The sequence below is a fragment of the Etheostoma cragini genome, chromosome 18 (assembly GCF_013103735.1).
Source record: "Etheostoma cragini isolate CJK2018 chromosome 18, CSU_Ecrag_1.0, whole genome shotgun sequence".
Classification (NCBI taxonomy): Eukaryota; Metazoa; Chordata; class Actinopteri; order Perciformes; family Percidae; genus Etheostoma; species Etheostoma cragini.
The window spans coordinates 11620386-11635679 of NC_048424.1; the positions used below are offsets into that span (position 1 = coordinate 11620386).

The 15294-nt window shown below is 39.1% G+C and overlaps 1 protein-coding gene across 2 annotated transcripts; it reads left to right on the forward strand.

Annotated features, from left to right (window-relative positions):
- The first annotated feature begins 9731 nt into the window (after positions 1-9731).
- Positions 9732-15031, forward strand: baalcb (BAALC binder of MAP3K1 and KLF4 b). 2 transcript variants are annotated; one of them, XM_034900063.1, is made up of 5 exons: positions 9732-10093; positions 10883-11103; positions 11342-11568; positions 13686-13876; positions 14268-15031. In XM_034900063.1, exons 3-5 carry the CDS (start codon positions 11388-11390, stop codon positions 14430-14432), a joined length of 537 nt encoding a protein of 178 aa, XP_034755954.1. In that variant the 5' UTR covers positions 9732-10093; positions 10883-11103; positions 11342-11387; the 3' UTR covers positions 14433-15031. The 2 variants fall into 2 exon arrangements, with proteins under 2 accessions (XP_034755954.1, XP_034755955.1); XM_034900064.1 differs by having other exon boundaries at positions 13692-13876.
- The last annotated feature ends 263 nt before the right edge of the window (positions 15032-15294 follow it).

Below are 15294 nucleotides of genomic sequence, written 5' to 3' on the forward strand. Positions count from 1 at the left end.
CTTTGTCGGTTATTTTCAGATCCTGGTAAATATTATTACCATTTGTACCATAGCATGTGCTGTATTTTCCCTTTGTTAGTTTGCCGGAGAAATTACATTCATAGACGCTACTGGCTACAGACACAGTAGATATTACGGATACAGATTTTACAGATTACAGTAAATTCTTCTGACATTAAGTAAAATCAAACATGAAATGGGGATGTTCTTTCTAAACTTCTAAATATATATATATATTTTTTAAAGAATTATGAGTTTAGGAAATGAAGAGAACAAAGGAAAGAAGTTTTCAGATGTTTTGCCATGCTAGCAACGGGGCTCGAAGGATGCAAGGTCAGTCTGCTGTTCAGTGTAGTATGATTCAGAGTGAAATATCTGTGTGATGGTTTGACATGAACTTTGGTGCAGTCCATGGTGCCCTGTTGATGAAAAATGTTTATCACTTGACGAGAGAAATATATCACCCTCTACTAGATGGATTTGCACATAATTTTGACTTTTATAGATGAAGTATGGACGTAACTTTTCAAACTGACTTTTCCACAACATTTGGATGAAGGATAATTAAATCTTAAACTTATAACTTAAAACTTTGGAGATCCTATAACTTTTCATCAAGCACCTTCATCAGGTCAAGATTGTCAACTAACTGTAGTTTAATAATCTCGTTTTGATGTCTATAACTTCAGCTATTATCATATGAGTACTAGTGATACGGACACTAATACATAAATAAATATATATATATATATTCTCTGTTGAATTATTAATTAAATCAGCTCCAATAATAAGAATTCTCCAATTTAATAAAAATGTGATGCAATTCATCACAGCTGACTACGTGTCAGCATCAGGTCAATTACCATCACCACCTGCAATTAGGATCATCATTCAAATTAAGACTCAAGTCAGTGGTAGTTGACAATGAACTGATGTGTGAAACTTGATTTGGTCGGCAGGTGCAAACTGCTCTGCAGCGAGAGACATGAATCAGCAATAGCAGCTGCCAAAATGACTGACAAAGTCAGTCAATAACACGGCGGTAGCAGCTGAAGGTCGACACTTGTGTCACATCAGATAAATGGCGAGTGTGAAGAGCCATGGAGGAAGTTGGCTGGATCACATGGCTGACTTCACACTTTGGAATTCAGAATAGCTGTTGTAACTATGTTTTTCTTTTATTCAGTAAGATCAAAGTGGTGCCCAGAAAACGCAAGAAAAGTCCTTTGTTCTTAATGTTTACATGCTCACACTCAGAACATGTTGGCATTTTCTCTAATTTGCTAAATAATGAAGTAGAAGTTTTTCTCAAGTGTAGCCCTTAGAAGTGTAGATTTATCATCTGTCTTCAGCAAATAGCTAACTCACACATGTAACAGCATTGTCCCCTGTCACCCAAAATACACACTTTCTGCACTCACACAGTGACGTGTCACTTTGTAATACCTTTACTGTTCACCTCAGCATTGGTGATATACCGTACAGTCAGAGACACAAGAGCAGCGGACCGGTTATCTGCACGCACTTTGAATCATTTCTGACAGTTTCATGGTCATAGGGACATCAGCTCATGCGCACACTCCACCTCTCCCTAATTTTAACCTTATTTCACTCAGATCATTTTGTGCACCAAAAAACGTTCACTTGAGTGCCTGTTGTGAATGCAAGACAATAACAAACACAGGCTTTTGTAGCATAATAAATTGGAATACCTTAACCATAAGGGATTGTGCCAATGATCTGCCGTTATTTTGAAGTTTGGTTCACTTGTAGTATTTACCTGTCGTGTCAGTTTGATTTGTGAGAAACATACATCAGGCTATAAACTGTGGATCTTCCCTATTCCCATTACAGGGAATTAAACATTCCCATCTGCTGCACAGCCTCTACTTTTTCATTTTTACACACACTTCTGCCCCTGTAATGTGGATTCATCTAGGTATGTATTGATTCTGCATGAGAGAGGTTGTTGGTTGGCAGTTGCATCTCAGGAGACAAAGTACAATATGTTTTTAAGTTTAAATAGATATCTCGCTCAAAAAACAACTCTAATGAAAAATATTATCTGAAAATCAAGTGTTGCCAGCACGGGGATTCAAATAAACAAAAGCCTAAAATGACTTGACACGCACAAGTGTTGCTGGATGGTCCCCTGGCTCAGTGACGAAACATCCCTGTAACCTAGCGACACCACTCATACTTTAATTAGAGAGACCAGATAGAACAGCCTGGAGTTGGATTGTAATCTCCTTTAGTGCACTTGTGGTTGTGGTGTTGTGTCAGTATAGTTAATTAATTATTTGGAGATGTTTATTTCAGCTGCTATTTTGACATGCTTTTTGTCAGTTTTTGAGTTTTACTCACCGATCAAATGCTTTGTTTGTTATCTGTGTGATGTACATCACCGAACATCATTTTACAAAGATATCTTGATGGAAAAAAAAGTGAAGGGCTTCTTCAGCATCATATATTTTTGAATCAATATATATTTAACAAGCATTATAAACATATGACTTCATGCTGTTTGAGGATCCACAGGTAATTTTTCTTCCCAAAAAAATAAGAACAATGAATCTAAATTATCTCTTTGATTGAGCCTGTTGACTTAGTACATGTCTCACTGCTCCCCTGAGAGGATATTATCAATCCTCAGAGTCCCGAGCGACTAATTACCCAAATAATCTCTTTGGTTTATTAGGTTCTGATGGCGGTTGACACTGCTAAGGCACTCTCAACCAATTGTGGAAATCATACTGTCAGTTGTCACACATGGTGTGAAATAACTGTGCAGCTAATCAGTGGGGGCAGGTCTGTCCAAACAACCATCACTACAAAATCAACATAGGAGAAACACTGCCGTTGGTTACCATGAGAACCACAACTTTTGTAAAAGTAATATCAGATTTTTTTAATGTGTCAAAATTACACTACAGAGAAGATTTAATTCCAATGTTTTATTCAGTGTCAGGAAACATGCATCTACAGCCACACTAGCACCTATGTGAGGCTTTACTTAGGTACAGTGCTGCATGTTGATATTTAGCTGTTGAAGTTTTACCATGTTCATTACCATCTGAATTTGTGTATTGGTATGCTTACATTTCTGACTAAATGGTAGTTTTTCCTCGCCACTGTTGCACTAAATGCTTGCTCTCGGGGGAACTGTTGTGTCTTTGTAAATTATAGAGTGTGGTCTAGACCTACTCTATCTGTGAAGTGTCTTGAAATAACTTGTGATTAAATACTATAAATACATTTTAATTTAATTAAATCAGACAAATTCAAAGTGTATCATCATGATGGAGCTAGAGGAAAAGTTGAGGGTTCACCAAGGTAATTACAATTCATTGTGAGTGGGACACTACAATGTACACAAAATGTTACGCAATCCATCCAATAGTTGTAGTAGACATTTCAGTCTGAACCAAACATGCCAACATGAAGGTGGCGCTAGAGAACAAGTGAAGGGATCTTCAAAGTCATTATGATACCTCCACTTGGATCCATGAACTTCTGTACTGTAATGAATGCTAATCCAACTAGTAGAGGATGAGATATTCCAGTCTGAACCAATGGGGTCGACCGACCGACCGACAGTGCCATCCAAAACATCCACTTGCAGGGCATTTTCTACGACGTTCACTGCACATTCATCTTTTATTTTGGACACTCTGTCTGCTTCCCTGCAGCTCCACTATCAGGCCAACTGTGTAATTGTTTGTTTTGTAGACGTGTATATCAGATATTCTTAGTCCCCAATCAAAAACCACCACTGATTGCGGTGACCTCACCCGCAGGCCTACATTTCCACTTATTCAGATCTGTAAAGTGAATTGAGCGTGACATTTAACAAACAACTTTATGTTCCCCGAAGGACAAGTTCCTCACTTAGCCATTACATGAACTTTAGTGCCACTCTAAGGCCAATCAGCTACTTTGGGCTCACTAAAGGCAAGATCATACATTAGATTGATTTTGGTGTTCCTGTGGCCTTTAACACAGACATTATGTAACATAACAGGGTTATTGTCATGACATTTGTTGAGCATAGTATTGCTCCCCATAGGAAGAATAATTTAGATACTTCTGTGTTGTTCTGAGACTAGACTTTATATTTCAGCCCAGAAATTATCAGTGCTGTGTACAACAACTCTCAGCCTTCTGGCCAATTTTAATGTGCTTTCTTGAATTAGAAATAACGAAAAGCTGGCCTAGCCCTTACTTAATATATACTGTACATATAAATATTTCTGTGAAAAATACAGTATTAAACATGTTTGCGCCTCAAGAGGAAGTCTTGAGAATTTCAACTCAACTCAGTGTACACGATTTGTTATGATCATCTAAAATCTCAACATTTGCTTCAGCAGGGAATTGTAAAATACCACGGGAATATTATAGCAATATAAAAGGTGAAATACATGCCCCCTCCGTACTACACTGCAAATGGCAGAGCGCTTATGTAATGCCGCTTCATGGTTGTTGTTATCCATTAAGTGAAACATTGTCACCCGACCAGGTATTTGGAAGAAATATACATAAGTGCAACCCAACAACCTAATCAAGTTTCATATTTACACTCACACCTGCGCATTTGTTTAATTTCTACATTGTAATATTGTTCATAGAACTTTGATTTAATCAGCACAGTAATGCATTTGATAATTTCCATGTGGTATTTATGAGTGAGTCCTTGGGAAATATATTTGAATTCTGATCAGTAGTTCTGGTTTCCCTCCAATTATTGCCAGAAATTAAAAAATAATTGAACAGATTTTTTAACAATGAAGTTAATGGTCTGGATGGAGAATAGTCCCATCTGGTCCTTAGGTGCTTGAATGACACCTAGATTTAAATCTTCCAGATGCAAGTCATCCAGTTCTACATTCATTTTCTGGACCCCTTTTATTTTATGGGTTAGTGAATCGTCTATGTGCCAATACTAAAAAAAACAATGCCTCTCATTATTATGCACACAAAGTAAGTTTTACAGAAGACTCAACTCAGTGGATGGTGCAGGGCCTCATACTGTAGAACATCTAAAAACATTTCATACAGGTCATACAGGGAAGTAATTCAGTTTACTGCTTGTTGACCCCCAAATTCTATCACCCTTTTAAGTCCATATTTTGGCTTCATCTCCAACATCCAGCGTGACTCTTTATGGTAGCTTATAGTTCAATGTTTATGTGAGCTCCCTCAGAGTTTCCCTAGATAATTTCTCCAAAACCATGAGTCTGTCCCAAGAAATTCAATGAATACTAATGCTGCGCTCTCTCGCTGCATAAGCCCCCACTAATGCCCTTTCTGGAATATTCCTTGCCTTTGATAGGATTAGAGTTGTGTTCTTAGCAGGATAAAACGAATGAAGCACATAAAGTGCAAAGGCTGCATTTATAGGCAAGCCTTCACCCAAATTTAAAAGGCGGAACATATCAATTGCGGCTAAAGATCGATTTTAGCACTTCCCCTGATGATGTACTTGAGACTAAGGGAAAATTACATAAATCCATCATGGAGAATGACTTTGTTATGGTGGCAATATTAATCCTTTTTAGGTCAAACATGACTTTTAGTGTAGCACAAGTTTTGACACAGACTTGGCATTGGAAGAAGGAGTTTTCTTCAGACTATGTATGTAATTCAAAGAGATAAAAGGCTGTTTCATCAAGATATGATGAAATACATTAATTTATATGTTCTAAAATGAAGGCCCTTTAACAGTAAGGAAGATATATAGTTAATTGTGCTGGGCTATGCAGTTTCTTATTCCAGCTCCCATTAACACGGAGTCCAGAAGACATCCCACATTGTTTGTTAAATAAATATATAGTTGCCAGCAGATTTGTTGATAGTTTCTATGTATTGTACCATTACAGCTCTTTCTAAGTAGTAATTTAAGTCAGATATCTGCAACAAGACAAAAACTAAAAATCATCACGTTCACTAAATGCCTGCACGTTTTTGAGCCAAACAATAGGAGCAATAAACCCGTCCCCATGTCATGACCACTGTTGTGTTAGCCCCACTTGCTTTTTTGGGCAGTAAGGATGCCTCTCCTCTGGAGCACTTTGCACTAATGAAAAGGTGTCATGTTAGCTCAGACCATGATGGATTGAAAGAACACAACCTCTTGAGAGATCTCTGGCACGGCTAATATGGGGAGACTGCGGCTGCCAGTCCGAGGCGAAGAGGCATGTTTCTGCCAGAAAAAAAAGCCCAGAGATGTGATTGATGCCGCTGAACCACAACCTCCAGACAAATCTCAATCTGGATAAGCTATTGTCCTGCTAGAAGCTCCAATATCGAACATTTGCTGATGGAGTCTGGACAAGTGAACATGATAATATCTCAGTATTATTCATAGTGTTCTGTTGTTTTCTAAGGCTCATGAATGTCAGGAATATTACATTTTTGTTCAAAATTAGATTGTTTTTGTCGTTTGTAAAAACTGGGAACAAATTTAATGACTTAACATCACATTAAATAAGCTTCAATATGGTATAAATGCAACAGTCATATAAGACAGTTAAAAATATGATCCTTTGTGATGGGAGTCAACTTTCCCTCTCTACGAACCCAAATCAGCCTAATTAGTTTTCCAGTGCTGTAACCCACTGTCTCTCACTGAAATCCCTGGGAAAGTTTTTGGCTGCCTTGCTGCTGCACATTGGCTCATTCACTCCCCTCTTCTGACATCACTTGCCAGAAAAGAGTTCTTTTCCCTCCCGCAAAACTTTTCAAATCAATGGAGAGTGCATATTATTCGCTATCAACCTTGACCAGCTGTTAAAATTGAAGCAGTGGGGGATGAATGCAGAGGCCAACTGGAAAGCAGTTCGGTTTTACACACACACACACACACACGCACACACACACACTATATATATATATATATATATATATATATATATATATATATATATATATATATATTTAACATGCTTCTTATGAACATGAATAACGCGTTTCTGTATGAGAATCAGGAAGGCGAAATCTATAATACTGTGAAAGAGACAGACTGCGGAAGCACTTTAATATTTAACTATTAGGTCTTGGTCTAAAGTTATTAGCACAACTTTGAGTAAAATGTTTAAATTCTGTGCAATTTAATAGTCAGCATTCAGAGACATGACTAATAGGAATAGTTTGACATTTTGGGAAATCCGCTTCTTATCAGGGACATCCTGGTCTTGTCATCACTGGGAGGTTGTCAGGCAACCAGCGGAGACTTTAGGAAGGGACTGCACCAGGCCAAGAGCTAGTATGGGCACATATTCAACCCTTCATAAAGCCACAAATTGCTGTTTTTACACTTGCAGATTAAACAAACGGTAATTATCTTTTTCGGTGTGAGTTTAGAGGTGCTGGTTGTAAGCAGATGTTACTGTTGGACACCTGTTTTCAGTCATGAAAAGCCTTTGTAAATCTTTTTATCACCACTTTAAAAGCAAGGGGTTCAAATGCTGTGTCATTTAATGGTCATCACTCAGACATACATGACTTGACTTGGACTTGCACCAACTATAGCATCTCTGCTAAGTGTCTCACAGATGGAAAAGAGGGCTGTTGCATGCATTAACCCTGACGTAAAGTACATTTCATTGTAATTCAGTGGGATGCATCCTTGTTTGCAGCTGAAACCGCTGAGACCTCACCCATGATCTACTCCAGTGTAGCGTTTGGCAGCGGGCCACATTAATCGCCAGCGTAATAGGGAGACGGGCCTATTGACCAGCAGCCCATGAGGACAGAGGGGCAGGAAATACAAATCAAAGCTGTCCAGCCTCATATTGACCAGTCTGTCCACAGGAGGCAAAATTAATTTGCTGGGTGACAGGGGAAGAAGACATGGGCTAAGCGCAGGAAGTCTCAGGGATTTGATTCAGCTCAGATGCTGCCAGACCGGCACGAAGTAATGCTTGAATATGTATTTAAAGGGCAAAACACCAATTGGTAGTTTAATCCTTTTAGAATCTAGAATTCATTTCTACTTCACTGAGGTGTCTGTGTTCTACTTTTCAACTGAGTGCTTTTCAGCTGATGCATGTGTATTTAGGGTGCAGGTTGAGTGGAGCAGCAGACAGGAGTGCATGATAAGTGATGAAGGTGTCTGGGGTGTTGGCCTGGTGATGGGTTTGGTAAACAGTGTGCTCTTCTGTCTTTCTTGTCACTCTCCATTACGGACTTTCCAGCACTGACGAAAAATGTGATGTGGAGGGCAGAGTTTACACTGATAATGCTCAAAGCATCAGGAGACCTTCCCAAAAGGTTGTAAATCAGATTATTGCACCTGCAATTTGTGCTTCATGTCAGTGCAGACCTGGGCATATCACAGTAGTAAAGCAGGACCAGAGATGTTGTTATAGTTAATTCTGGAAATCAAATATGCAAACAAAGCAGTGAACTGTGTTGAATGTGCGCTTTGCTGTCAAGTGAGAAGTTTCACAAGCAATCAATGAAATGCAGTTTTAGGAAAGAATCAAGTATTATGTGATCCAGTAAATATTACCACAGGATGGCAGTATTCTGGAGCCGATTTTCACCAAAGACATTTGCTCACAGTAAAGAAAACACAGATGTAGCTAATAAAATGAATGCTGGCGGAATCATATGTAGCTGCTTTAGTTGCAGGGTCTTGATTGTGCATGCTGGCTCACTGTCAAACTCTCAAGGCTTACTAGGACACTTTAATAATATAGATCCACCGGTCTGTTAACCTTGGCTTCATGCACCTGAAACTTCTCCTTGAAAAGCCTGGAAAGAGCAAACCCTATCGCTGAGCTTTATAAAAACACCAGCTCTGATAAAGGTCTGTGCTTTAAAGGTCCCATGACATGGTGCTCTTTGGATGCTTTTATTTAGACCTTAGTGGTCTACTAATACCATATCTGAAGTCTCTTTCCCAAAATTCAGCCTTGGTGCAGAATTACAGCCACTAGAGCCAGTCTGACAATGGGCTTTTCTTAGTATGTTCCATTTCTGAGTCTTTAGCTTTTGAGGAGGAGAGAGGAGGGAGAAGGTGGAGGCTGGGGGTGTGACCTTGACCAACTGCCTCTTTGCTCTTTTGAAAGCTATGCTGTCACTTTCTTTCTCATGGGTGGACCAAATTATCTGGGCGGGCAAAGCAGAGAAAGGGAAGGTAACCTTGCTCCTTATGTCCTCACAAGATTCCAGATCGACCCATCTGAGCTTTCACTTTCTCAAAGGCAGAGCAGGATAGCCAGGACTCGGTTTACACCTATCACCATTTCCAGCCACTAGGGGACCATTGGCAGCCAGGGGGAACTCATGTTAATGTTAACAAACCTCATAAAGTGAAATGTTCATGCCATGGGACCTTAAACTGTTTCCAAATGTAAGTGTGCATTTTTTCATCTACATTACATTTGCATCCAGCACCTTCTTGTGATAGTCTGTTGTACATCTCTGATCTGTGAATCTTTTTGATGACATTTAACGATATTCCAACCAAACAACCACCCATATCACAAATAGTGTTAATCCTTAAACACAAAAGGGTTAATTGATATTATGGGAACATAGCGTGTCATTTACCAGCCCAGTTCTTTATCTCCAGAGGTGAGCTGTGACTGTCCTCTTGTGGTAGAGTAGTGACCATCTTATTGGGGTGCTGGGAGCAGAAAGCTAAGAGCTCAAAGGCACTTAGTGGTGTGTGTGTGTGTGTGCGTGTGCGTGTGTGTGTGTGTGTGTGCGTGTGTGTGTGTGTGTGTGTGTGTGTGTGAGATGGGCCAAAAATGCAATTATGGTTATGAAGCAGAAAATCCATTAATGACAGATAAGCCCAAGTAGGTTACCACACAGTATGTTGTTTTTAAAGTTTAACTGGCAACAGCTGAGGTATAATTCCCTCACATAGGCTACTTTACATTTACAGACACATACCTCCCTATCTTCACCACGAGAGGCTGGATGATCTGCCATTCATTCTTGATAAATCCAGCTTTTCTCAGGTAAAGAGGAAGACTGTAGGAGCGGATGGTGCGGACAGCCGCTCACCGAGCGGAGGACTGTGATATTGACCGTCTGTGTGACGGAGGAGCACACGGAGCACACGGAGATGCCACCATCTGTAAGCCTTTATCTTATTTTACTGCGCGGTGTCTGTTTTCTTTATGTTAGTCGAATTAAAATGCGTTGTTCGCGTTTCTGTCAGGCATCATACGGCGTTTATGTTTTGATTCATTTCACACTATGGTTGCTATACAGTTTTCTTTTTCTTTCTTTTTCAGATTTATTTCGGTATTCATTTACCCAACATGCGCCTTTACCATAGCTTTTACCATACAGGCGGCATTATGACCATTTGGGTTCCCTAATTTGATTCTATTTGTCCGTGGGAAAGATAGGCCTAATTAAATGAAGAAGAAGCAGGCTAGTCTTGACCAGATTGAACAGCTTATTATGTGTCGGTATACATTACGGAAATTCAGATTTCATCAGCGAAACCCGATTGAAATAGTTTCAATAACCCTGAATAATAGCCTACTGATCAGTGATGAAACTGTGCTATTCTTTTTGTTTTACATGATGTGTTGATTTCAGTAATTGACCAGATGTTCGATGATAGATAGATAGATAGATAGATAGATAGATAGATAGATAGATAGATAGATAGACTACCATATGTGCAGAACAGCACAGCAAATCGTACACAGCAAGGACATATAACAAACAGTTGGTTACTCATCTGAAGGGGACAGTGATGAAGTGATCCAGTGCTTGTGTGTGTATACTTATCAGGCAGAGCCAAGCTTTAGTTGTATTGAGTCTGCCTAATGAATTGACTTACAGTAAGAACATATTATGAATAAGAAGTCATCCGTTCCTCAGCCCCCCTCCCTCTGCTTGTTTCTCCCAGGGGATGAGCTGGTTTTGATGATCTATCGGCTCCTGTGTAATACGGCCTCCTTCACTTGATTGACCATCAGAAGATGGGGCCTTCAGATGCACATAGGGAACTGTAAACACAATTTTTGTTAAGACTGAAGGGACCACTCAACCTACTAATTTAAGGATAGAAGTCATTGGAGCGTGTTCTTATGAGGACACTTGGTTCTTGCCACAGCTGTGTGCTGTGCTGTAAGTATTACGTGTTTGTGTTAATGTCATATGAGACATTCTCTGGTCACATGTAGGCCTACAGAATTGAACTGTACAGAATTTATTTGAGGCCTGCAACTAATAATTATTTTCATCATTGATTGATCTGCCAATTCTTTTCTAGATTCATTGTTTATCTTCTACAAAATGCCAGTTCAATTAGTCAATATCACAGCTTTCTGTCTGCTTTCTCTGGTTTTCTTTTTTTGCTCTGAAGAGAAGTCCAGCTGGAAGTGTGGGTGCCCTGAGTCTGAGGCAGAGCTATGGGCTGTGGGGGGAGCAGGACCGATGCTCTGGAGCCTCGATACCTGGAGAGCTGGACCAAGGAGACGGAGTCAACATGGCTGACCAGCACAGACACTGATATCCCCCTGTCATCCATCCATAGCATTCCCTCAGAGAACTCGGAGCCTGACTTCACTATTGAAAAAACAATCAGCCCTGGTAAGAAAAATCCTTTACGGCTCAGTGGATGTATGAATTAATACTAAATTGGTCTGAAAACAGGGATGGGCAGTAATTGAACTGCTGAACAAATGAATAATACATTTTGGTTTGATAAATTAGTACTTAATTAGGTCCACACCGCAGAATACGATACATTTGCTAATCCAATTTTATTTTCATTATGATAATAGTTAAAACTACATGTGCTTTTCTTTTTCATTGGGCTATTTAGACGATTTGCTGTTATTCACATTACTCACAGGCTTATAGTATGCTGTAAGTGATTTGACTGGATTATCAATGAGTGGGCTCCTTTACACTCTTCACATCAAAGTGAAGTGTGACACGTATCTGCTTTTCTCTGTAGGAAAAATCCTGTAGTTGTAACACAGTTTCTTCTTTGACATCAAACACTTTCAGAGGCTTTGTAAGGTTGATTGAAACAAGGAGCCATCATGCACACAGACATTGAAATAGTAGTTTTGCTGACCCTCATGCTGGAACTAAGTAGAACGACACAAAGAAAAGCAACATTCTAAGCATTTAAAAACCTCTGTTCTTTTCAGTTATTCACCACATACAGCTCACAAACACTCTGACTATGATTCTACTGTTTTTCTTCATGTCTCACTGAATTGCGGGTGCATTTTCTTTGAAGCCAGGAGGAAATGAATGAATGGACATAATAGGCTACATCAAAAGCCACTGTGCTGAGACAAGACCAAGTTCTCATGGTAACACACACAGCTGTTAGGAAATGCGGGCGGAGCAGCCTTGATGTCATTTTGAAAGACAATTAAGTTATCTTCCACTGTGTAGAGATAAAAACAGATCCATAATTTGTCAAATGAATCAGTCGCTTGCAATTACAAAGACTGTATCAAACAGTGTTTCCACAATAATGTAACAGACATGTACATCTGTAATATATGGTTATGATTTTTAACATTATTGTGTAGAATTTCCTTTAAAAAGTCTTGTTCTTTTTGTGTTGCGAATCCTGGAATATTTCAGTTCATGTTTACACATCACTATTAGGAGATATACAAACCATCAATACCATCATCCACATGATGTCCACACCAAATACCACTTCAGGGCGATATTCAGAGGGTTTCCATGATTCATGACACTTCACTGCTCCACACTGCAGTCAGATTAGGTCATTCATGACAGTAATGCACCTGTACGCTACCAATAAGCTTCAACCTCTGTCTAATGCTGTTAGATTTACAAATGATTCACTTCTACACTACCTAAAATCATACATAGTGTGATATTAATATGTTGTCAGGGCTGAAATACACCATTTGTTGGTTGTTCTTTATTTTGAAAGAGTGCATAACTAATTTATAATTAATTAGCCTGTCGTAGAAGCCCCTCATTTCTTTATTAAAGAGATCCAGTAACACTTATTAGTCTGATTTTTTTTATTTTACAGAAATTACTACTAATCTCAGATTATGTGGTTATCTCCGAAATGGCTCATCTGTTGTCAACATAATTAATATTACGGCTTAATACCATACTGTGAGCGCCTTTCTGTTTCTTAATTATTACATCACATTTATATGCATTGTTATACCATACCGTTTCTAGATAACTCCATATAAAACATATAATAACTCCTTATATTGATCTGTTTGTTAGCATGTTTGTTTTTCTACTAAAATCATTTCTGATTCTGATTGGGTTTATTAGAATGGTGAGTGGATGTTTCTACCTCGTTTACAGCTACATTAAAAAAACAGATTTTAGCTGGGGGCAGCCTCTAGCTCACCCAGTAAGAGCGTTCTACCCACGTTGGCTGAGTCCTGATTGAATCCAGCCTGCTGCCCTTTGCTGCGTGTCACATTTCTCTCCCTCTTTCATGCCTATCCACTGTCTCTATGCGATAAAGGTAAAAGCCCCCAAAAAATAATCTTAAAAAAACATTTCAGCTGAAACACCCACAAGCCTCCCGCATCTATGTGCAGCAGGGCCTTGTAACCAAGCCTGTGCTCTGAATTACACTTGAAGTCTTAACAGATTAACAGAAAAGTACATGTTACCAATTCACCCCCACATCCAGGATTGTAAAGCAAGCTTTCAGACAAAGCTGAGCTTTTGTTTTGTTCCAGATTTCTTCGAGGACTGCCTCCCTCCCCCTGCTCAGGCTTACCTAAAGGTCTGTTCGGCCGTGTCTGAAGCCAGTCTGAAAGACGTGAAACCCAGCAGCCCCCCTGCAATACCGGACTCTCCAGTCAAGGAGACATCTTCTGGCATCACAGTGCAGCGCAGAAGTGTTCTACACACTGAAGAGATTGTAAGACGCTCCACCAATGTAGAATATCAAAGCACCTTTTCGTTTCTATTCATTTGTTGAGTAGAAGTAACAAAACTGCGGGAGACCAATTGTAGTTAAGTTATGGAGAATCAATCCATCCATCTTTGTCGTCGTACATTTTTATGGCCAGCTAACATGTTAAGTTAGAGCTCAAACAGCAGTAAAATAATTGATTAGTCGACCATTAGATAAGTGACATCTATTTTGATAATGAAATAATGGTTTTAGTCCTTGTTTTAAAGAAGACTTGCCAAACATTTGCTGCGTCCAGCTTCTCAAAAGTGAGAATTCTGATGATTTGTCATACGTAATAGTTAATGTGAACTGAATAGTTTTTAATAACGTCCCATCTTTTATTCCCCGTCATCAGACAAAATGGCAAGACAATCGGATGTCGACCAAGCAGGTGACCATTACAGTGACACAGAGCATCCATCAGCTGGACAAGAACGGGAAGGTGAAGAAGTCCCTCACCACCTACGAGGTTATGAAACCCGTGGAAAGCCTCAAACAGGTGGCCACACAAAACACCTGAGTGCAGGGGAGACTGGAAGAAGCCGAAGAAAAAAGGAAGAAGACTGGTGAAGCAAGTGAACAGATGGTGTTGTTGTTGTGGAAACATCTTCAAGGTCTGACAGCTAAAGAAAGCACAAGATGGATGAGACGCTGAACTGTACAATTTTGATTGTCATATTGAAAACATGACTCATCAAAAGTTTAACTAGTCCTATTATATTTAAGATGTACTTCTATGGTGCCTGTAACAACAAAGTGCTGTCTTGAAGAGATTGACATGTAAAACTCTAGGTTGGAAAGAAAAGATACAAAATGTGACATTTTACATTACATACAGTGACAGAACAAAAACAAATCAAGAATTCATAGTACATCACAGAAGACAGGAAATCATTGCTTGGCACCCCTATTTTTAAGATGCTAAATAAGTGGAACTATTTTTCCACAATTGAATTTTCACAAACTATTGATGTAGTTTTGTTATTTAGCCTTGATACATAACATTTAGTTGCTGCTGTACCACAATCTGAAAGGCTCAGGAAGGTGAAACTGATTGTGACGATTGCACTATTTACAGTGATGCCTGGACAGGAGTTTGTGATGACAATGTATAAAAAACATTTCTACATTGTCTCGTTTTGTACAATACAGTGTTACATTTTCTTATCTAGCCATTAATGTTTTCTAATAAAAATAAATACATAAAAAAACATTTATGGTGCTTCTTTTAATGACTTTGTAAGCTGTATATATCTTTTCTATGTTCAAGGAAACTCAGTTTTACTGACAAAAACAAACATATTGGCACTTTGAGGAACTTTGGTGACAAACGTGCACTGTTCTGGGCTCGTCACACAGTATACATGAAATATAGCCAGTAG